We start from the raw sequence: 23454 nt of genomic DNA on the forward strand, positions 1-23454 counted from the left end.
GGTGGCCTGCAGCGTTTGGCTGTCACTGCCAGCTGTCGTACCTGCTCAGGCAGCCTGCAGCTAGCCGAGGAGTGAAGTATCCGAAGGACAAATGAAGGGGGAAACGGGTGGCATCAATTCCCATTTCCCATCCCAAACTTGTTTTCTTCCTCAGCAGGTCACTGCACCTTGATGGCTGTGACATGCTTCTAGCTTCTGTGAAGCTGGGCGCAATGAAAAGTTTTCCATCTAAGCACACAATCAGGATAACACCTCAAACTCCTGTTGCAGCTGACAATTCCTATAATGCTGCTATATTTCCAGACATCTTTGAGAAGGTGATTCAGCTTTTCCTTTCCTGGGCATTCTCATCATGCTGTGTGCCTGCCGGGCTGTCTTCAGCTCTCATGAACACAACCAGTTTTGTTTTTTTTCCTTCCCTCTGACAGCAGGAAGGGGGATGCTGAATGCAAAAGAGTCTCCTCTGAGAATTCCCTCGCTAGGGCCTTCTGATGATGGGCCAGAGATGTGTTACGTGTTTGACTTGATTAACTTGTTAACAGAGATGTCTTCTTACAGCAAAACCTTGTAGAAGCAATATGCACCCAGAATAACAACGGCAGAAGCGGAGTCATGAATCTGAGAGCTGCATCCAGATATTAATTTCAGGATGGACTTTCATTGGAAGCCCCTTAGAAAATGCAGCTCTTCATATGCTGCATTTGAGAAATAGAAGGCCACGGAAAGGGTAAATCAGCCATCACCAGCATTATGTTAGCCCCTCCTAACTGCCAGACAAACCTGTCTTGTGTTGGATGGATGTTTCCTTGAAGTCCATAAACATCTGCTCTCAAATTTAAGTCCTTCCACCTGCATCCTAAAAGGAGGCATAGAGGAACAGTCTGTTCCCTTGGTCTCTTCTTGGTTCCATCTAGCTGACAGTTATTGTTCCTTGAGCTTTGCCTTGCTGGTTTCACCAAGAGCCCTGCCTCCTGATGCAAAGACTGCTGCAAGTCTCACTCTTCTGCAGGTCAAACCTGCAATGGTCTAGGCAACAGTTTTGTTATGTACAAAGAAGCCTAGGTCATCTTCCTGCCTCCCAAACTGTGCTTCTGAGAAACCACCCAAAGCCCTTGTGTTATAGCAGGGTTTCTGCACTCAAGCCTGGCCACACCAGGACTGGTGGTTGGGGAAGTGGCAGTGTTTTGGTTGTTCCCCTGAAACTGTCAGTAATTCAAATTAAATTGGACTTTGGTTAGGTGGCTAATTCATCATCTGCAGTGTGACAACAATACCTGTAATTACTGCTCTTATTGTTACGGCTGAAATTTGTGAGCAATAAAGGGATCTTAATATCATGCCAAACCTCACAGTTAATTTAGGTTCTATCTCCTTTCATTTATTCTGTAATAAGCTAATTAGTTCACATAATTTGCCATTGAACATGCCTTTGTAACAAATATATACATGAATTAGCTTATTACACAACAAATGAGGGGAATCAAAACATGAATCATTTTCAGGATTACATAAGGAATTATACTTTCTCTAGCCTCCTATATTGGCGTACCACACACAAGTATATTTGGAAGGAGAGACATTCAGACTTCCCTGTCAGTCTGCTTTTGGGCTTGTTTGTTTGCAGGCTGCACAGTATAAGACTGCCCTTGAAAACTCTTGGGCACAACTTGCAGTCACCATACGTGGAAGATTCCTTCCCAATCTCACCTGTGGGGCTCATTTCACCAATCTGCCTTCTGACAGCTCTTAAACCATGCTAGATTTCAAACTCATTTGGGATAAATCATAAGGGATGCTTCATCCAGCTGGGTCCTAAGACTACCATTATGCAAAGGGAAGGCTCGCCAGACCTTGAGGTTCAATCCTCCGTTACAGCCCTTGCAAAGTACCACATATCCATTAGTCCCCAGAAGGGATCAGGACAATTGGATCTGTCTCATCCAGAACACAGCAGAGTGCTTTCTGCCCAGTAATTCAATACCAATTCACAGGGAAGCTCCCAGGCTACTAAAGCCATCAGTTCTACTTTCTGCACCACTTCCTTTGAGGCCTCATCTAACTGATGACCTGGTGCTACCCAGTTTCAAATATTAAATGTAATGAGAGCACAGCTCAACAGCTTTATTTGTTAAAAGTCCTCTGCTTACAGCAATTGTTTTGATTTAGCATCCAACCTCTTGCAGTAATGATTTACTGTTTCCATACCAAAGTTAAGCAGCCACCTCACTCCCAACAGCTGCTTCTGTACCTGCAGTTACACTGCTTTCAGTTTCAATTCTAAAAATCTCAGAGAATAAAGAAATAATGACGTAAGAAGTCTATTTGTCTGGAAAAGGCTCTTTAGTGTTTGGATGGCCTAAGCAGCGTTATAACCATCTATAAAGCCTAGCGTCTGTTAAAGTGATCTATGGATACAATATTCAACTTTGCCAGACCCCCTGCTCTTTCCAAAGAAATCAGCTAAAGCCTCTGCTGTGGCGTTTTGTGGGTTAAACTTGTACATTTGCAGGCCATGCACAGTGAAGAAATGAAATACCAACATGAAATGAAAGCTTGCAGCCTGCAAATATGCTCCGGAGGTAAAAGGGAAGCAGAACCCCTTGAGAAGCACCTGTTTGTTTTCAGAGCACTGTCACAGGCACCCCGCAAACACGCTGGCCTCTGCCCTTTCTCTGGAAGGAACATTGCTGCCACGTGGGGGGAGCCAGACAGGAGCTCCTGGGCACATCCATCAAGCCCTGTTGAAGAACTGTGTGAAAAAAGAGTGCAATTGCAGCCAGAGACCTACCAAACATTCTCACTTTGATTTCCCTCTTTCCTTTGTGCTACTCGCACTACCAGTCATGCTCCTCTCTTGACATACTAATTGCAGGAGAGAACCAAAGCGTTTTAAAAAACGTAACCTAGAAGAGGCTTGGGATCTGTCTGAACCCTTCTGGATTTGATTTTGAGCTTCTGACACCAGCGACAGTGCGATTCAAGGTATGCTTACTGCCACATCATGAGAGAGCAAACAAGATGCTCAGAGCAAACAAATCGCCCCTTTACAGCTCTCAGATGAAAATTATGTTATTACATTCATATTAAAGAAAGAATGAAATTCAGAAATGTGGAGCTGTGAATGGGTAATTACTTGTCATTAACAAAACTAAAAGGAGATTGTTTCTCATTTAGGACTAGATGTCACCTACACTACAGGAAGGCCAAATAGAACAGAGCATCTAGATGAAAGCACAAAGAAGTTTGTATTAAAAAGAAAATGGAAATTAAAGACTGAAAACCACACATGGATCATTACAAATACACTAGCTCTACGAGACCATTGCCTCATGACTGTGTAGATGAGTTATCTAGTGTTCCAGAGCGACAAACACTTTGAAAATGCTTTGGATACTTGAGTTTTGTTGTGCTTCTTTTTTTTTTTTTTAATCACCTGTAAAGTCTCCACAGTCTGAGCTAGAAGCACTTTTGTCTCCAGTGAAGAGCTGTAAAGGAGTTAATCAAGAGAGGCTCAAACCCCACACGAACAGGCATCGCTTCACAGGTATTCTAGCCAGCACGGACTGTTTGGGGTATTTATTCCTCTGTGTGGCATACTGTACTAACCAGTATAACCTTGTAATTCTTCATTCAAGCCCAAATCATACCATCAAGCTAGTTGCTGTATTTTAGACAAATAATAATTCTTGCTTAAGGACTTGGACAATGCTCTCCATTTCCTGTACCACAGCAATAAATAAGTATCCCAGCTCTCAAAATGATTTCCTCCCCGGGATTAACCCAGGTCTGATTTCAGTGATAGAACTTGCCATACTTTTGTCTGCCTTCAGCAGTATTTCCTCCATCTTCTATACCACTGAAAAGCGGCTATTTTATTTTCTCCAAATGCTCTCTTGGAGCATTTGTGCAGGTTTTTGTCTGATTCATTTACTTGATGCGTCTTTATTTGCAGTTTCATGCAGGTGCAAGCAAATTCCTTTCTCCACTGATGCATTGATCAAAATCCTCCCAAGCAAGAGAGGACAAAACAAAAAGAAATAGAAAACCTTGAGGAGAATCATACCTGAAATATAGCTATCCAGGCATATCCAATATTATCAAAATTGATAGCTCCATTGTGTGGGTTTACATCCCCTGCCATGCATACGTTGTAATACTGGTTCCAGTTTATGCAGGCATTCCTGCTGCTGAAGTCAGGGTTGTATAAACTTGGGGTGTAGGAGTCCATGCTCAAGGTGCACTCCACCTTGTACTCCTTCCTGTTTGGGATGTTGGAGCATTTCTGCATGCCGTTTTCACGATGGGATGAGCAGATGAACGGATTCTCCTCCGCTTCGTCTGTCCGGTAGTACGGATGCAGGAAGGTGAGGTTGTACGTCCTGGAGGGGGAAGAAAGAAAGAGGGATGAGAACCAGTGCTACAGCCCTTGTGGTATCTGTAGCAAAAGGCACCAGTTCCTGTCCCTGCTTTAGGTGTTATTTCTCTGTTGCCCTTTAAATTGGAATGAACAGAGCAAGCACATAAAAAGGGGCAGACTGCATCGTGGAGATCTTAGAAATGAGGTGCTTTAAGTGCAGAGCAGGCTGAGTGGAAACAAAAAAAGTGATCTGAGAAATCTGGAACCAAATGGTAGAGGGTGTGTACCTAGAGCTGAGTATAGCATGGTGGCAAAACTGGCCATGCCACAGTCACAAAGAGGTCAAAAAATATTAAAGAGGAATTTCTGTGTTCAGTGTTTAAGAGCTCTGTCCTGGCCTGCTGCATTCACTGGTGGTTTTGTCGTTGCCTTCCACAGAAAGCAATACAGTGAGGGAAAAGGGAATTGGCACCCCAAGGAGGGAAACCCAGGCACCTGGGAACACTAAGGAACACTTCACACAAAGCATTTGGAAAATGCCTTTGTTGCATTGCACAAACACCTGAACAGTTTGGACTTACATGCAGCTAACAACAGGATTAGCAACAAGAAAGGAAACTTAGTAGGACACCTTTTGGAAAAAAACACCTCTTTCCTGGAAGTCTCCACCTGCTTTCCTTTGTTCCCTTCAGAAGATTAGCAAAGAATATTACTGCCAGTGCTTCTTTCCACGGCCAAAATAAGACCCTGAATCAAGACCCTTATCTTGATAGCAGGAGAACAAGGTCCCTGCAACCTCCCTGCTCTGAAAGCATCTCTCTTCCACCTGAAAATCCCAAAGCCTAGCAAGTTTCTCTCTCATTTTTGCCCCTTCAGACTGGGAACAGCAAGTCACAGCTGAGACATCAGCCCCAACCTTTGCCTACAACCCTTTCTGCTTACAGCATCCCGTAATCTCCAGGGATCTTTCAGTTAACAATCAGCCTGAGTTGTCCAAGCAAGCAAATGAGGCAAGACAGTTGGAAGTTGAAATGAGAGAGTAGAGGAAAACACTGTAAAAGCAGCCCAGATGCTTCCCAAAACTTGAGAGCCAGATCCTCTGATGCTCAGAACATGCCTCACACAAGTTGAAGGCAAAGCAGCTTTCCAAGAAATTTGCCCCCCGGCACGTCTCTGGGACGAGTGAGCTGAACTTTAACAAGGAGAGAGGCAGCCGCAGGCCATCTCAAATTCCTTCTGTTCTTGCATAAGAAAAGAAAAGAGCCCACATTAATGGGAACTGTATGCTTACTGCAGATCTGATTTAATTGGCCTGGATAGAGTTTATGGCTCTGTTAGAGCTCCGATAAGCAAGTACTCTAATTGCAGCATGGCAGGGATGTGCCTTTTCCCAGGCTGTGCTCTGAGGCAGATGAAGCAAGCAGATCCCTCGTCTCCTTGCAGCCTTTGATCAGCGTCCGTGGGGCCCACCAGCACTCACTGCTGATGCGCTGCTCAAAACACGAAGGTGCAAAGTCCTAGGGCAGACTGTCTGCTGTGCTCAGAGCTGCAGGGACCTAAGATGCTAAACAATCAGTCAGGAGATGAGGGAAAAAGCAAGACAAATTACACGACCAAGCAAGATGTGGTGGAAGATAAGCAGGTAATTCCTCAAGACAGGACAGATGCATTTTTATCTGTTTCTGAATGTTCCCAACTACCAAATAGATTTGGCTCTAAGGATCGCCGAACAGGTGTTATTCTATATGATTGTTTGAAATTGCTCCCCTAAACCCTTGAGTAACGCAGAAGTCAATCAGCACCTGCCTTTTAGGAGAGAGTAGTTGGTGCAGGGCAGAACCACAGGGAAAATGAGCCCTGAACAACTTTCCTAAGGCATTTGGTTCTCCTCCATCTGTGAATTACTTGAGATAGGTGTTGAGGATTCATCCAGCTACAGGAATAACCACGAGGAGCACGCCAGAGGAATTGGGCATTTGCTGGTGATCGAACTTATTCACCAGTTATTCCCCTTCCCTCACACAACATCCTCATTCCCCCCAAACACGACTGTGAGATCTCCCTCCTGGTTTCCAATGCCTTATATTCAAAGAGAAGAAACACTCGAAAAACTGTCCTCCAGGACTGCCTAAAAGCCCTCTCCTTCCCCTCCCACCGACTGGCTTCGCTGGGAGGAAATTTCCATATAAAACGAGCTGAAGAAAAGGCTGAGCGCCGTGTTTGCCAGGAGATCAGATACTACCAGCAGCAGAGTTTGTCACACAGAGGGGGGCATTGTGGAGGCTTGCAAAGGATTACAAGGCACAGAGGCACAGGGATGCGCCTGGGAGTGCTACAGACTGTGGGCAAAGACAGCTGAGGGACTTGAGAGAAGAAACAGAGGGAGTAGGAGGAGAAACACGAGGAGCAACTTTTCCTGACTCACTAGCAGCGCACAGAGCCCCTGCAGAGCTGTTTTGGCCTCAGTGGGTATACAGAGGGTATAATCAGCTTGGATGCAAAGGGCTCCTGCACCCTCTGATGTGGTGGGGCTGGAAGGTTCTGAGAGCTCTCCCAAGGGACTAAGCAGCGTGTGCTTGGCACCTCTGAAACCTTTCCAAGGGGACCAGGTCAGGGCTTTCTGCACCTCGTGGTGGTGAGAGGAGCACAGCCCAGAGCCCAGGCACTACGCTGTGCCCTTACCAATTCAGCAGGGTTACAAGCGGCTTCCCAAGGGCTGACTCCACCACTCTTGAAACCAGGACCCGGTGGGTTACAGGCAAAGCCACCCTATGGGTCCCTACCACAATGTCTGGAGAGATGTCTCACGTGTTACCTCTTTGTCAAAGCACACAGACCTCCAGCTTGGGCAGGTCTCCATGACTCGCATCCACTCCTGATGTGATACCTCACATAAACCCATAGCTTTGGCTCCAACTGGTAGCTTGACACCCAGCCTGGTGCTTGCAGCAGGGAGAGCTGCAGAAGGGGGTCTCACAGAGCATATCCTGCAACACTGAAGCTACACGTTGAACTCCTTGCCATGCAATGAACCCACGTGCTCTCAGAACATCTCTTGCTCTTTCTTACTCCCTCAAAGCAATGCTGGAGGACGAGGCTCTTTGATCTGGGTGTGCCACTCCAGACAGCATTATTTGAACCTACAACTGGAAAACTTGCTCCAGAGCTGGGTGGAGCAGTGGGACACCTCAAAAACTTATTTTCTTCACTTCCCTGGAGGCAACAACCCAAGAGCAACACCAGCAGCAGGCATTTCCTGATTGCGGAAGGCTTTTGGCAGCGGGCAGGATGGGAAGGCTCAACACACCGCAGCTCGTGGGCCAGTGTAATTAGGATTCTACCCAGAGCAAAGCTGGACTTGCAGAGGGAGACGGACCATCTGGAGGGATGATTGGGTAATTAGCGGCTATGGCTGCACAAGCTCCTTTTCCCGGGAGCAGTTTTTGCATTCGGATGCAGACTCGCAGCCTGTGCCAAGAACGCTGCCCATGGAAGAAGCGCTCAGACAGAAGGGCTGGTGCGTCAGCGTGATGCTCTGCTCCGAGCTCACACCCGAGCCCCCTGCACGCTGCCTCTCCCACCGCAGCACAATAACACGGCACACAGAGCCACAGCTGCCTGCCCTCCCAGCTGTGGGACCGATACTCATCAACCCACGTTAATCATCGAGGTTTCAGCCCCCAGAGGTGATCTCCCATCGCCTGATGTGCCCTCCCCAGCTGGGAAGGCTGGATGGGGACACGGTGAGCTGGAAAGCCATGTGCCAGCCAGTTCTGTGGGAGCCCACGTACCCAGCTTGGTTGGAGGGGGGCACGCAGCCAGGCTGAGGATCTGCAGGACCAGTCCCCTCCGTGCAATGCCTCTCTTCACTACACACTGCAACTTGAAAGGCTCGTGATGAGCCACCGGCAGATTTCAGAGGCTGTTGCCTGTGAGTCACAGTTTAGGAAGCCTTGGGCTGAAAGAGAAAAAAACTGCCTGCAGACATGCTGCCTTGGGCTGTGATCTGAAGAGCTGCAGAGAGATCTGGGCATGGACCCTCTGGGGGAAACGACACACTTTGGTGGCTGTGGGAAGAAAATAAAGCCAGAAAAATAAAAGCACAGCTTGCGTGCTTTGCGTTGCAAAGCATGGATGAAGCTCGATTTGGTTCTGCTGCTAACTGAGGTTTTATCCTACCTTCTCTCTGCCTCGCTCATTTCTGCAACTTGCCCCCCCCCAATCATTCACAAACCAAGAGTCCTGCCCTTGACAAGTCAAAATCAACTGCACTGGGTCCAATTCCTGCCCAGCCCTTTTCAAGTCTCCCTTCCATGTGCATGGGATGCCACAAGCACTTGTCTGGCCAGGGCAGCAGGGACGGGACACACCACTGGGCAGCATGCACTGCAGATTTAAAACCTCTTTCTGGTTTCTCTGTTTGAAGGCTGTGTTGGCAGAACCGAAGAGGGGAAGGAAGGAAGGAATGGCAGGAATGAGAAGCCAAGTGTTGCAGAAAGAGAAAATCCTCAATATCCACAAAATAAATGAACGTGCCCTGCCAAGACCACCTACCTCCATGTGCGCAAGAGGTCAGACTTCCCTGTTCCTTACTGACAGGCACAGTCCAAATAACTCATTAATGGTAATGAATCCACTAATCGTGAGACCCTTGTGCTCCAGGGAAAAGTCACGAGAAACTAAGCCCCAGAATGGATCTTGTTATCACATTAGAAAGGATTAACACCCCTCTCTCGGCCAGCTGCCCAGCGCACATCTTTCTCTGGGCTCGCAGCAGCTTTCCTATGTGTTCCTGTCTTTCAGTTTCTGGGCAAGGAGCAGGAAAATCTGCTCTCTCCCATGCCAAGAGAGGCTGAACAGTAATTCCCTGCCCCATCTGCCCCCAGACTCTGCCCTCCCATGCAGGACAGCACCCACAAGGGCTGGAGCACAGCGCACGGTCTGAGCGCAATCCTGCTTCAGCTTCCCAAGGAACAGAGGGGGAAAGGGAAAAGGCAGAGACTCAGCACCAAGCAGGATCGGTTCCCTCAGAGAGGAGGCTGTTCTCTGGAAGAAACCCTGCTGACAGCCCAACGTTGCAGCACAGAGTGATGCCAGGAGGAGCAATTAGGCAACACTCAGAAGTACCTTTCAAACTCAGAGCTGTCTGCCTTGGCCGAATGCGCCTTCAAGTAGCTCTGTAAAAGCCAAGGAGCCAAAGGCAGTACAATGCCAAGCAGGTAGAGTTAATTAAGACTGAAGTGCTCACATTATAACTGTCCTGCAGCATTAGACAAATACAGAGTGCTTCACAGCTCTCTCCCCTCTCCTGCTTCCAAACCACTGAGTTCCCTGAAAGGATCTATGGGGAGGAAAACGTTCCTCTGCCTAACACCCCAGCCCCAGCAGCAGCAGCCCAGCCGAGCTGGGGGTGACCCCGTTCCTTATTTACCACGGCAGCAGCTCGTGCTGGCAGCAGGCAGCCAGAGGGGCTGTGTGGGGGAGACACACCACAGGTCTTACGCTCACCCTTCACACACAAGTGTGCCGAGCCCTCCTCTCTCAGGCCAGAGCAACCCAAAAAAGCCCACATGAAATTAATTCCCTTTCCAGTTCCTACTGTTGAGGACCTCCTGCACTTGCTCATAAAGCAGCATAGGCCATCCTGGCGCTGCCATTCCCCACTGCTGTGCAATAACAAGGGAAACAACCTGGCCACCAAGGTCACCAGGGGGCTAAAGATGTCTCCAAGCCACCAGAGCCCCCCATGGCACACAGCAGTGCCCCACTCCACTTTATTAGCCTTCAACTCACCAGAGTGCAACAGCACAGAAACTCTCTACAATTCCTTCAAAGTCACTGCTGAAAGAACCCTTAACAAAACCACCCCCTTCCAGCAGGACACTGCGTCAGAACAGTGCAATTCTCAAAGGGGGGGAGGCAGATATTTCCAGCACACCTCAAAGAAGTCCCCGGATTTCAATTTGAAGGTACTGTGTTTAAAAATAATTTCTTTACGTGAAGCAGTTGTCTTTCAAAAGGGATTTAAAAAGGGTTTCACAGGAAGAAGAATTATGGCAAAATCAAAGTCCCTCCTGCATCTGATGCCTGCTGTAAAGCCACGTGGCCCAGAAAGCTGCTGGCAGCAAGCGGGCAGAGAAGCACTAAAAACTGCATTTGAAGCACTGGTCTCTGAGCTCACACCTGTTGCACTCCCCAAAAGCTTTGGTGCTGTGACCCTTCCTTGCCTGGCACCTGCACCATGTTCAGATGTTCACCCTTGCTTTAAAACCGTGCTGGTCTCATCTGGGAGGGTTTGAACCACCACCACAGTGAGCCCTGCCTAAAAGCCAGGTCTTCCCCTTCTTGGGACTATAAGAAAAACTGGACCAGGACCACCATCTGCTCAGCCCCCAGCCCTACCCCACCCTCCATCTCCTCACAGCCTGCTGAAGCACTGGTGGACATTATTTTGGGCTCAGGACAACAGCACTGGGATTTAGCAGGACTTGGCAGACGAAACTAAATGGCCAGAGTCTCATTCCTCCTTCCCCGCAGAGCTCTCTTCTGTTTACTTCTATCCAAAACCAGAGCTTTACTTTAATCCTACAGCCCCTGCGTGAAGGTTTTGTTGTAGTTTTCATTCTCTGGCAGCTCTCCCTGGAAGGGGACGGTGGGTCAGGGCTCTCCAGCAGCGATGCCAAGCGCAGCAGCTCGGTGCAGGGATGGAGCAAGCGATGGATCCTCTGCAGCCCAGCCCCAGCCACGACCTCGCCTGCAGCTCCACGCTGTCTTGCGAGCAGACAGCATCTCACTGCTGGGCAGGAGGAAATTGCTGTTTTGGGGCCAGTGTTGTAAATTTGGGGCTGTTTGCACAACAGCTTTCCCTGCTGTGCCACAGCCCAGCCAGTCAATGCCTTTTCCCCCACAAAACTTGCTGTTGGGGTGTTAGAGGCTGCTGCAGAGGTGAACCAGTGAGCCCTACCTCGATGCCTGGAATGGGGATTTCCTGCTGGGTTTCACAAGTCTAAAGCTGACTCCGCAAAACACAGACCCAGGCAGCACCTTCAGCCTGGCTGACAGCATCAGAGCACATTCCGAGCTTCTCTGATACCCCTGAAGGCCCCAGGAGCCAGCATAAAGCTGCAGCAAGGAGAACACCCCACAAACCCCCCAATTCCTCAAACAGCTCCCAGGGCTTAGCACAGGGAGCCCGACTTCACTGCAGGACAGGGCTGAGACCCTGATAAGATCCCGCGATGCCTTTGATGCTGATAATGGCCATTACATAACAGCCCGATTTCCTCCCCGGCTGCTTAATATCTGTACTTAGCAAACAATCACTCCGTGGTTAATTTAAAAGCTCCATTTTGCAGGAAATCACACAGCATTTTAAAAGCCTGGTCAGCTTTTAAAAGAGCTCAGGCATGTCCCTCTCATCTAAGGACAGCTCCAAGGCTCTGCCCACACGGGGCCAGCCCCCGATAAAGCAATACGAGCATCCCAGCCCAGCTTTACGATGACAGCCCCTGGATTTCTGCAGGTGACAGAGGGTCCCGGTGACCAGCAGATCCCTGCCACGGATGCAGGAGAGAGCTCGCCAGCTTGGAGCATGGAGATGTGGGAGTGGAGGCACACGCAGATGGCAGGCTCATTGATTTTCTGCCTTTCAGCATCGCTGATGGGATGAGTAAGTGTCATCAGGGATGGTCTGCAGCAGAGAAAGAGGCTTGGAGAGCTGAAAGCCACCAGACTAATCAGGGAGAGGCAGGAACAGGACCCGGGGTAGAGCTGGGGGATAATATCTGCTCATTTTCTAGACACAATGCAAGCACTAGGCAGCAGATGATTACAAACAGACATAATTACAGGTTCTCTCTTCTCCTACAGAACTAGAGCTGCCCTGATTAGCTGGTCGCCAGCACTTCCTCACCTCTGAACCACTGACATCTTCAGCAGCCTCTGACAGGAGACCTTCTAGGAGGATTTTCTCAGGCCCACCTCCTCGCCTGCAGGAGCTCGCAGGGACGCTGGCAAGCTGCACTTGGCTTTGATGTTGGTTGTGCTGAGGGTTTTTATGATGATGGGTTTTAAGTTGTGGCCATACAAGGCACTGCTGAAGGGGCACGCCAGGAGCCAAGGGTCATCCAGTGCCAGCCCAAACCCTGGTGAGTGCTGAACCAGGTCCAGAACCCACCCAGGGAGCCCAGGCAGGAGACAAAGGGGCCAGGGATAAAAAAAAAAAACAAACATGCCCACCTACAGCACTGCTCAAACCAGATCCAAGGCCTCTGGGCTGACTTAAATAGAGCTCCTGGGCCATGGCAAGGGTGGGGATGGGGTCCCAGGTGAGGGTCATTGGGGCAAGTAAGGCCTATTAGCACCCTCAGCACCTGGCAGGGGTGTTGGTCCATGCACTTGCCAAGCTTGGAAGAATCCCTGACGCCTGCTCTGACAAAGCAGTGTACAAACATCCCTAATGCCTTTCATATCTCACTTTTTACTGCTCCTAGAGGGGCATATTGGGGTGTTTCAGCCGCACCTCTGTATGTTCCAGTGGGCAGAGCACTGAATTAACCCCGTTCCAGCAGGTATAATGCACCAGGTGACCTCCCAGACCAACACAACTTCAGGAAGTGGCAATTTTCAGAGGTTTAGTTTGTTCCAGATCCTCAAATTCCCAGAGTCAGGGACCTCAGCTTCCTTTGTCAGAGATAAACCTAACCACTAATGTCCTTGTCCGCTGGGAAAAACACGAGAAAGCCACTGCAAACCCTCAGGAACCTGCCAACAAAAAGCACCTGGGCTTGGAGTCCCAAAACCTTGAGAACTGGGGGCAGGACCACTGTGTCTGAGCGCTGCAGCTCCCACTGGCTGGGGAAACGGAGCTAGAGGTGACGGGGGATAGCTCCAAGCACCCCCTGAGTGACAAAACCCACACCACCAGGGCTCTTCCGCCAGGGCAGAGGGAGAAAAGACAACGAGGAGGGGACTTCTGCGTACTTACGTTGCCAAATTCCTGTCTAGGAAACACCTGTTCCTCAGCAGCCCTGCCCAGAGCTGCACACCGACGATCCCAAAGATGAAGAAGACAAAGAAGCACAAGAGGAGGACGTTGCCTAACATAGGCAGAGTATCTAACAGCAGGGTGACCAGTATTCGCATACCTGTGGGGAGAAGGAGAAGACAGGTTAGAGGAGCCCTTCGCTGGGGTGAGCACGAGTGCCCCGAATTCCCATGTGCTGCCAAGCTCCATCCTGCAGCCAGGGCATCTCAGGCAGAGGATCTGGGATGTATAAATGAGATACTTGTGAACTTTTCTTTCAAAAGAGCAGGCTCCTGTCCCTTTTGAGAGGTTACCACGTGCTGGCAGAGCGAGGCCAGAGGCACAGCCACGGCTCCTGAGCCTCCACACGCTGATGGCATGGCCATTACGGTGTCTAGCTTTGAATTTTATACTTCCCCCTAAATCTTAAGGCTGAGAAAGAAGGTAAAGAGTACAGAGCAAGGGGACAAATGGCCAATGTAACACAACTCCAAAGGGAGGGCCTAGGGGTGGGATTTTCAGATGTTCTCAGTGACACGGCGCTCCGCAGCACACAGGCACGGGCAGAGCTGCAAGGCAGCCGCTCGCGCAGCAACGCCCCCGCAAACCGTCATCCTCTTGAGGAATTGTCAAAATATATATTTATAAACATATTGAACGCCTCCCATGAATCACACAGATTGTTCCCCTAAACAATGCGGAACCCCGTGTAGGATGATAAGCGCCGTTACTCTCCACGGGCGATTCCGCTTCCACCACCGGCAGCTGAGAGCAGCTCATGCTCCGAGCAGTGGGGACAGGGCAAATTTGGACTTTTTTTGATGCAAGAAGCGGGATGCAAATGTTTCTTCCCCTACGAAGTGCTCACAGCTCTGCCCCCTTCTCCTGCCCAGTGCTGTTGGGACCTGCCTGGACGGTCCCAGACCACTGCAAGGCTCCCTGTGAACCTGCAGGCAAAGCAGGGGCTGCCCCAACCTTTGCTGCGAGGGACACGCTGACTTCTGTGCAAGGACTCCCAGGGCTCCTAAATAAGACAGAACACTGAGTAAAGCTTGCAGGGCCCCCCTTAAACTTTGTGCCCCCATCCAGCACGCTCCTGGTGCTCCCTGAGGACTGGGCGGGGAGGCAGGGACCAGGCAGAGCACGTCAGGACACCTTCAAGGAGAAAACAGGAATAAAAAGGGAACAACGACGTGCTGCTCAGCCGTTCAGCAGAGGTTACATGAATCTCTGAGACACCGACTGGCCATCATTCCGACAGCTGGTAATTGATGAGAGGAGAAATAATGAAAAGAGCAACTGATAAAGGCAAATGCTAAATTACGGAAGGGATAAAATGAAAAACCGAGCCTCGGGAGCGTGGTGCTCTGCAGGGAGCAGGGCTCAAGTTTATGGCACGATGGCAATCAATGCGCCTGCTGGGTAAGGCCGGTGACCCTGCTGCCTTCACAGGCATTTTGTCCTGCTCAGGAGCTGTTTGGCAAACTTCTCTCCCTGCCTGTGTGGGGCTGTTCCCCTCAGCTTCCCCTAGCAGGATGCTGCTCTCCACTAACTGCTGCAGCTCGAGGGAGAGCATCATTCCCACCGCTGCGGTCTCTCTTGCCCCCCACTAATTTCCAGGTTGCTTTTGCCCTCAGCCAGCCCCAGAAACAGGTTCTGGAAGGAACAGTGGCTCCAGGAACGTGGTGACTCCTTTCCCAGTGCCTCCGATGCCGTGGGCAGCAGCGCTGGCAGCAGCCGTGGCCCCACGCCGCGCCGCCCCCCTCCTCGTGTGGCTCTGCCAGCGGAAACGCGGAGCAGCCAAGCGGGGCCGGGGCCGGAGTTACCTCGTCAGCATGGCACGAGTCTTTAAAGCGCCTCTGCCAAGAAGTCTGCGCTAATAAATAATTAGGTGTGACTAATGACCTCTGCATCCCGGGGCAAGAGCCTTTCAAGGTCTCCGTGCCCAGCTGCGCCTTGGCTCCGGCGCGGCTCCCCGCTGCTGGCGCCGGCAGCGGATGCCTCTGCCGAGGAGCCGCGGTCCCGGCTGCCAGCCCCGTGCCAGCCCTGCCAGCTCCAACCTAGCGCTGCTGGCACCCTGCAGGGAAGGGACCCAGCTCACATCCCTGTCATCCTCGTGACCGCAATGCCGGTGCTGGCCGTGGGGACGAGGCAACAGTGGTGCCGGAGGCATAAGCCCCTGCAAAAAGCACATCAAACAGCACTGCCCTTCAGGCTTCCCTGCAAATCTATCTTTGGGCAAGCAGAAAGGACTCAATTCCCACTGGAAAGAGGATGATGGACTTTTTGTTTTCTTCCTTTTTTCCTTTTTTTTCCCCCTCGCCAATATCCTCACCCACTTTTTCCCAAAAATGGTTAAAATTCATCTTCCTGTGCCAGACAACTTTTTTCCGCTCAGCTACTTGTGGTATTTCGGGTTGTTTAGTGGCACCATCCTCGGGATTGAATCCATCTGTTCGCTATCCGCTCAGGGTGCTCGAGGCTCTCAGCAGAATGTCAAGTGTGCCATGGGAAAAGTTCGTGAGCACCGGTTGGGCTGAAACGAGGATCAGGATTTCTTTTTGTTCCCTTTTCGTGTGATGCCCGGTTTAAACCACCGAGTAGGAAAATAAAAATAAAACACTGAAATGGGCTTGAAAAAACACTGACCGCTACTAAAAAAAACCCCAAGCTACAGCCCCAGAGAAATGTATAAATTGCAGAAATTATATTTTTTCCAGTCATTTCCAAGGAATAATTTCTAATAGAGATGATGTTTTTGTTGGCCGGGGTTCTCCTTTCTTTTCTTAACAAATAAAATAAAAAAGAAATAATCTTGCGGGTGAATTTATTATGCCTGGAAGCGCAACACTAACAGTACTGGCTGGAACCCAGGAAAGTGCCCAGGCATCACGGGGATAAATCGCTGGGCAATTTCTCATGGATTTCTCGTGGGTCTCTGCTTTCCTGTGTTTGTGACTGGATGCCAGGCTCGTCTCTGCTGACCCAGCCCTAATTCATATCTGCTCGATGTCATCCTGTGGCTGCCACCGAGCTGAAAACCCTGCTCCAGTCAGCATTATCCCGGCACTGGGGATGTGGGGATGGTGCTGAGCAGGAGCTGAGGCTGTGCTGTGGGCTGGGACGCAGGGGATGTCCCAGGTAATCCCCTGCTAAGCTGCCGCATCCCCACGGATGAAAGACCGGAGATGTAACTTATCGCTGGGAACTCCAAAAATACAAAAAATAGAGGGTTATCGCTATCCATTCTCTGCAGACCCTGGATTATGTCAGGCATCGGTCTGAAACAGTGCAAGTACCGAAGTGAAAAGCGGATGGAGTTGGCGTCTCATAAACAAGTAAAGTCTGTGATTATCTGCCCTCCAGGAACCGAGATATTTCCAAGAATACTAATCCCAGCCTGGCGCTTGTTCAGGACACCGGTAACGCTGCAGGACCAGCCTAGCCTCACCAAGCCCAGGAAATTCCAAAAATGGGTTTAGCTCTCCGGATTTAATCTCACATATTAGTAAAAAAAAATGAAGATTTTCTATCATCGCCTATCTTCTGACAAAAAGAAAACAATCTAAGCATCAAAAATGGCTTCTGCTCGCAGTCCAGCCGAGTTTTGTGTTGTGCTGCCGGGCTGCTCCAAAGCCCTGTGAACAAAACCTCTTTGGGAAACCAAAGCTCTGGAGGGTTTCGAGGTCCTTTTTAGCTTCTCATTTCTTTTTTAACTCCTAATGACATCACTGCTGAATTTACAGATTAATTTTTTTTTTTTTTTTAAAGAAAAATCCCAGAGAATTTGAGCTCAGAGAGAAACTTCAAAGATTCCCATGTGTAAACACCCATCTGTTCCCTTGCATGTTCATCTCAAGTACTGGAACTGAAACCGATCTGGGGGAGTTTGTTTTGGTGTCTCTGGATGTGCCGACATAACGGGCAATTAATCTCGGCAGGATGTTCAGTGAGGACTGGTGGGGCTGTGTCATTTGAACATGCTCTTCAAAACACCAAAAATGGACTATTTTTTTGGGTGAGGAACCTATACGATTTCTACACAACGCTGCTGCATTTTGTATTGAGTGGATTTTGGTTAAAAAGTGATGAAAGAGCTATGAAATTAGTACCTTGCAAAGGTCGCTCAGCAGACGGCTGGTACTGGCAGGAAATTATTTCAACTTGTTGGTTCGTCTTTCAAATTGGATTTAGAAGACAAGCAGCTGAAGCCACTTGAAAATGGATTTAGGGGCCACTTGAACTTCCTATTGTGGATGAACCCAATTTTGTTCTACATGACAGCAAACCCTCTGCGGTATTTTACCAACAACAGAGACTGCTGTGCTTCTAATCCTGAACACAAAGAGACTGAAAGACCTTAAATAGCTGAGAGGAAAAAACTAACTTATCCAGGGCAAGAAGATCTTCCTCAGAACCGATCTCTCCCCTTTCTTTATGGGAACTTTGTTATTTACTCGGCCCTCGGAGCTAAGAGTGACTTGCCTGAGAGTTGACAAAAATGTTGGAAAACAGCCACGGAAATTTGCCCCCCAGGTGTACGCTCTATTCACCTGCCCTTTACTAGGAATAATAAAAAATCTCTGACTGCCCGTCAAAAAATGAAAATCCACGAACTTGCTCCCGGCAGCAGGAGAAGGGGCTGTGGCAGGGCTTAGGGTGCTTGGAGCCAGCTGGGGGGGTTTTGTCCCCCCTTTTTTCCTGGGGCTGACCCCAAAGCTGGTAGCACGGCACAGATGGAGGCGTTACTTACTTGGGACCCTGTTAATGGCTCGGAGCGGCCGGAGCACGCGGACGGTGCGGATCGCCGACAGGCTCACGTTGTGTCCGTCCAGGGAATACTCCATCATGCTGTGGGGAAAGAGGAGAGGCGTCAGGGTGTGGGGGGCTCTGTGCCTGGGTGCCGGGGCTGCCTGGGGTTGGGGAGCAGCTCACACTGAGTGATACGGGCTAGCAGGGCTACTTCAGCCTCTGGAAGACTGCAAATCCCCCCACAAGCAGCATTGGTGCAGGGATGGCTGGCGGGTGTGCTCCGGGCACACCAGGGAACTGCAAAGTGTGGGCCACAGAAATTGCGGGTCCCCAATAGCTGCTGAGGTCACGCAGGCACACATCTCACCCTCCTGTTAGCTTATTGTGCATCCGCAGCCTTCCTGGGGGGATGCTGCACAGCTCCAAGGCAATGAGATGCTTCTGCTCTTACACCCCCTGCTAGCACCCCGGCGCATCTTCACGCCAGCTTATCTATCCTCCTGTGACACAAGTGTGAATAACCAAGCCGACAAATGACATTAAAGTAGTGTGGTTTCCATTTTATTATTAAGAATAGGGAACATTTTCTTTTTCATGCTCCGTCTCCGTTTCACATAAACATTTCTCTCCCAGGCTGGGAAGGACGTTAAGTTTAGTCAGTTTTCTTGCTCTTTTATAGCAATGAGTGGCAAATGTGTGTAGTGTTGTTTTTTTAATGGGGTTATGGCTAGTTAGCATGGCTGTAATTACAATTTATGAGCTTGACTACAGGGAAGCACTTGTAAATATGTCACAGATCTCTCACCACGCCTGTTCAAATAACATAACAGCATCAAAAGCAACCCTGCGAGTAAGCTGTTGGATGCCATGGAGTAAGAGCTTTTCCTTATATAAATAAACAAACAGATACGGAAGGAGGAAGGCAAATAGGAGCAGAACTGCTCTCACTGCAAGCTGCAGCAGCTTCAGTGGGGAGATTTTTCAGAATAAGCATCCTCTAGCCAGGATGGACCAACATTATTATGTGCCATGAAACAAAACCAGCCAAATTGGCTGGATTTCAGGCAACAGTGAAGCAGGGGGGAGGCTGGTTTATGGCCATCCTTGCTCAGGGACACCATTGCTTTGGTGCCCATGTTCTGGGTGCCCCTGAACTTTGTATTTGGTGCCTTGCCTGGCTCTGCAAAGTTTACCTGGGAGTTTCCAGGTTCTCTGACGTTTGTTTCTCTGTTGTCTTGGCCTGAGCTTCTTGGTGTAACCCCACCATATCCCTGCTATGGCACTCAGGTGACTTTGCCCCTTGAGCCTTGCCTTGTCTTGCAGAGACCCTGCCTATTTTGAATTGATTTAGTGATAACCTCCCGGAGGTACTTTTTTCTGAAGTGGCTAGCATGGCTTTATAAATCAAACTGAACTTAAAGCTTGTCCTGAGCCCAACATGGCAAACAGCTTTAAAACTCAGCACAGCACGAGAACAGGTTTTAAATCTGAGGTGTGCTCATTCAGCAGCCGGAGCTGAGCCGTGGGAAGCAGCACGGAGCTGCACAAAGGACCACCCAGCAGGAAAGCCATCGGAAACGCCCGTTCACACCTGCACCGAGGGGCTGGAGCCAGCACCAGGTGCCTGCTCCAAGCAGCCCTTGCAGCAATAGATGTGCCATTGTTTGGGGTCCCTGCAATGAATGGTGCTGAAGCCAGGGTCTGCAGGCTGGCGTAGCCCCAACACAGCACACGCACAATTTATCGGGTGGCTGAGAAAGTGGATTTTACTGGAACCGATGCAGTTTTTGAACTGTGAAAGGAGCATGGACTGCTCCAGTGGGAGATGCTTTTGTGCTCCAGAGAGCCCACGCAGCCACGTGCGTGTTGCAGGGCCAGCTCCTGAGGCCTCACGTGGAGTTTCAATGGGGCTGAAGACAGATGAGTAGTCCAGGGTATGGCCTAGGAAACAGATCTTCTGACCCTACATTTTTGGACTTCCATGACACTCCATTTAGGATTTCAAATCAAGTGATGCCTACAACACCCATCAAATCCAATTTCATTTCATCGACTGCAATGGGTTCCGGACTGGACCTGTTAAAAGCACTGAAACCACCTGAAGCCTTCAGGAAAAAATCAAAGGTTTCCTCAGCATGGAGAAGCTTGGGGTCCTGCTCTCATATCACACGTTTAACCCAAGGACACCCCAGAAATCCCCAATGGAAACGTGCTGGAGCAGGAAATTTGGGGTAAGTGGGGACTGGAGGTTGGGGCAGGCTGGCACTTGGTAGGTGATGCCCCACAGCCTCTGTGCTGGTGGCACAGAGGAGGCTCTGGAGGAACATTGTAGGCACTGGAGGCACACTGGAGGCACTGGAAGTACAAGCCTTTGTGATGTCTCCTGCCACGAGCAGCTTCCACTCCTTCAGCTGTCAAGTTAAAGACATCCGAAGCGTATCACATGAGCCCGCAGCGTCTCCAGGGACAGGATGCACAAGGAACCTCTCTGCTTTGAGCTGTTGTGGACAACATTTCTGCTGCCTGGGAAATGCTTTCAGCTTGGCTGCTGGACAGACTGAGAGGTTGTAAGCTGCATTCGGTCTGAAATTTTCCAGGGTACATTTCTCAGGCGAGCAGAACATGAAAGGGCTTTCAGTGCTGGAACAAACTTCAGAAACAATCTGTTGCTAGAGGCAGAAGATGTGTTTATTTTGTAGTTTCCCTGCTTACCCTTCTTTCTCTTTGGTATACTTGCTAGTCAGCCAAATCAGCTTATTTAAGGAGACTGAATGGGACAAACAAAGCAGGCAGCGCTGTGTATCACTTGTTTCCCTTCTTATCAGAAAAGCCTCATAATAACTGCATCACGTCCATCCACTTGCTGGAAAAAGCAACTGGGTAATTCCGGCCGTGAGCTCCCTGCTAAAACCGCCTCCAGTTTTAGGAACAGGAACTGGGTTGAATGGTGGAGATGGATGAGGAGAAGACCCCCAGCCTCCTCCCTGCCCTCCATCACTGGCCACAGTGCCACAGGAATGGCCCAAATACACCCAAATCAGCTGGAGATGGCCAGGATCAGGCATAGAAGGCGTCGTTCCACCTCTCCTCTTCAGCCTGAGTAACACCAGACAGGCAGCAGGGCTTCCCGTTGGGGTCTCGCTGTGTTTCTGCAGTTTTCCTTCTTCTCAAACATATGCCAGCCACGGAGGGTGGGGAAACGGCCTGGAAAGCTTCCAGACTGACTCACCAGACACCTTCCCCCTCGCCCCAGGTCCTGTGTGAGCAGATCCCCGTGCCAAAACCTCGCTCCGAGGTGTGAGCAGAGGGCTCTGCCTTTCCTTCTGCCTTCACGTGCTCCTTTCTTCCCCTGCTCTGCTGTGATGATGTGTCTGATGAGGCAGGATCCTCTGCTCGCCCAGCAGGAGAGCCCATCCTACAGCTGGGGACTGGTTGGGGACATCAGATTTCTGACCCCACGCTCTGCCTTAGCCACAGCCCCCCTCTTCTGCTACTTCTGGCTTAAATGCTGCCGCAGCAGCTTTGGAAAGAAAAAAAGTAATTAACAACAACTTTCGTTGTTCTTTCCTAGGCTGCAGCCATGCACTGGTTCAAAGGAATCCCTGCTCGGGGAAGTCATGTTTTATTCAAGGCAGTAGGGCCAGTCCTAGTTGTACGCCAGACACACCACATGGAGCAAAACAAAACTCCATAAAAGATTGCACGTTACCAACGCAAGGGTAAAAATGCCCCCAACATATTACGGGAATGTTCTAATTAACCCCAGGCTGGTCATTGCAAACGCAGGAATTCAGAAATAAGGCAGAGCTCTGTAATTAAAGCAGTCTATCCCTTCCTAGGGTACACTAAGCAGGTAAGAGAGCCTGGAGATTCTAAAACCCATTTATTTATAGAAGAAAGTTTCAGACTTGCCAAGTTTTCAGTACACTCGCTTATGGGTGTGAATGAGCTGATGTCAAAAGCAGCCAGATCCTCCTTGGGTGATTCCGCAAATAAATTATTTCTATTTATTAACACGTCCTACACAAATAAGCAGCTGTGGGAGTCGGTATTAAAATGTAAACCAACAGAAGTTTACAGGAGACGTGCATGTGCTTGTAATTTGGGAGGATCAGCAACAGCAGCTGCTGGTCAACGTCTGGAAAGCTCCTTGCACTGGGATTTCAACCTTCTGAACCAGATTTTTGGACTGGATTCTCCCTGTTTGGCTAATTTCTGCCTCTCTGCCTCACTCTAAGGGTGCCACAGAGCAGGAGGGGGCTGAACCTCTGTGTGCTTTTCCCACCCCCTCGCGAGAGGCAGTCTTAATGGTGAGCACTGGGACGTACTGGACACTGCAAGGACGAGGTCAGCACGCACTTGGTTTGACAGATGGCACTGGCTGAAGGATCACTGCTGGAAACCCAAAGGCTTTTGCCCTGACATTGACACCCCACTCCATAACCTGGTGTGGCTGCCAGAGGTTGAACCAAAGGAGACTCAGGACACTTTGCCTTGGCTGCAGCTTGGCAGCTTTCACCAGACATTACGCAAACCAGCCAGGACAACCTCCAGATTTGGTTCTCCGGGGTGTTCTGGCTTTCAGGGCGAAGGCAAGTTTGTGAGGTTGTGTTACTGACCCCGCCATCACGATGAAGAAGTCCAGGCGATTCCACGTGTCTCCAAGGTAACACTTCTGCCCGAAGATCCCCAGAGCCACCATCTTGATGACCATCTCCACCGCAAAGAAAGCGAAAATGAAGTCGTCAAACGCCTGGAGACCAGTAAAAGATTATTACAGTCAGTTCTCTTATCAGTGAGAGGGAAAGCAGAGACACGAGCATGAGACAGAGGCTGCAAGGCTGGGCAGTGGGACCAAAGTAATCTGCTGAGCTCAGAAATAAGCCCTGCAATACCTGAGGGGTGATAGCAAGCCCCGAGTGTAGCTCCTGGGTTGGTTCACTGCCTGGGAAGCATTAGCAGCTTCTGTTAATCTATTGGCAAAGACGGGAGGACATCGCCATCATACAGGCAGGGCATTTTTCTTGGCATTCAGAGCTTCTGCGATTCAGCATCAGCTCGTGGTTGGGTTTGGGAGGTCTCAGCAACTTGCAGTGGAAGCTGAGTTTCCAGGCGGGGCAGCTCACACCTCCTAGAAGGAATTTTTCCCATCTAACACAGGGGATATGCTTCACCTGTGATGCTTTCCCTAAGCTGGATGCCTAAAATTTATCTTATTCCATAATGAATGCCTAGTGGCTTCTCACTCAATTCATCAGGTTTACTTGGCTCTGCAATTAACAGATCCTCTTCTAAGGCTGGAAGAGGGTTTGATGACAAA

The 23454-nt window shown here is 49.7% G+C and overlaps 1 protein-coding gene across 1 annotated transcript in view; it reads right to left on the reverse strand.

The window, feature by feature from the left end:
• The window catches only part of CACNA1H (calcium voltage-gated channel subunit alpha1 H), a gene marked incomplete at its 3' end in the record, with an annotated part of 220244 nt that overhangs the window by 92952 nt on the left and 103838 nt on the right, over window positions 1-23454 (reverse strand). Inside the window, exons 4-7 of the mRNA XM_084295770.1 lie at window positions 22754-22887; window positions 18136-18233; window positions 13344-13503; window positions 4064-4379 (exon numbers count right to left, since the gene is read on the reverse strand). Coding sequence (XP_084151896.1) covers window positions 4064-4379; window positions 13344-13503; window positions 18136-18233; window positions 22754-22887 — 708 coding nt within the window. The remainder of the gene's footprint in view (window positions 1-4063; window positions 4380-13343; window positions 13504-18135; window positions 18234-22753; window positions 22888-23454) is intronic.

Source organism: Netta rufina (assembly GCF_964035555.1).
Source record: "Netta rufina genome assembly, chromosome: 15".
Taxonomy (NCBI): Eukaryota; Metazoa; Chordata; class Aves; order Anseriformes; family Anatidae; genus Netta; species Netta rufina.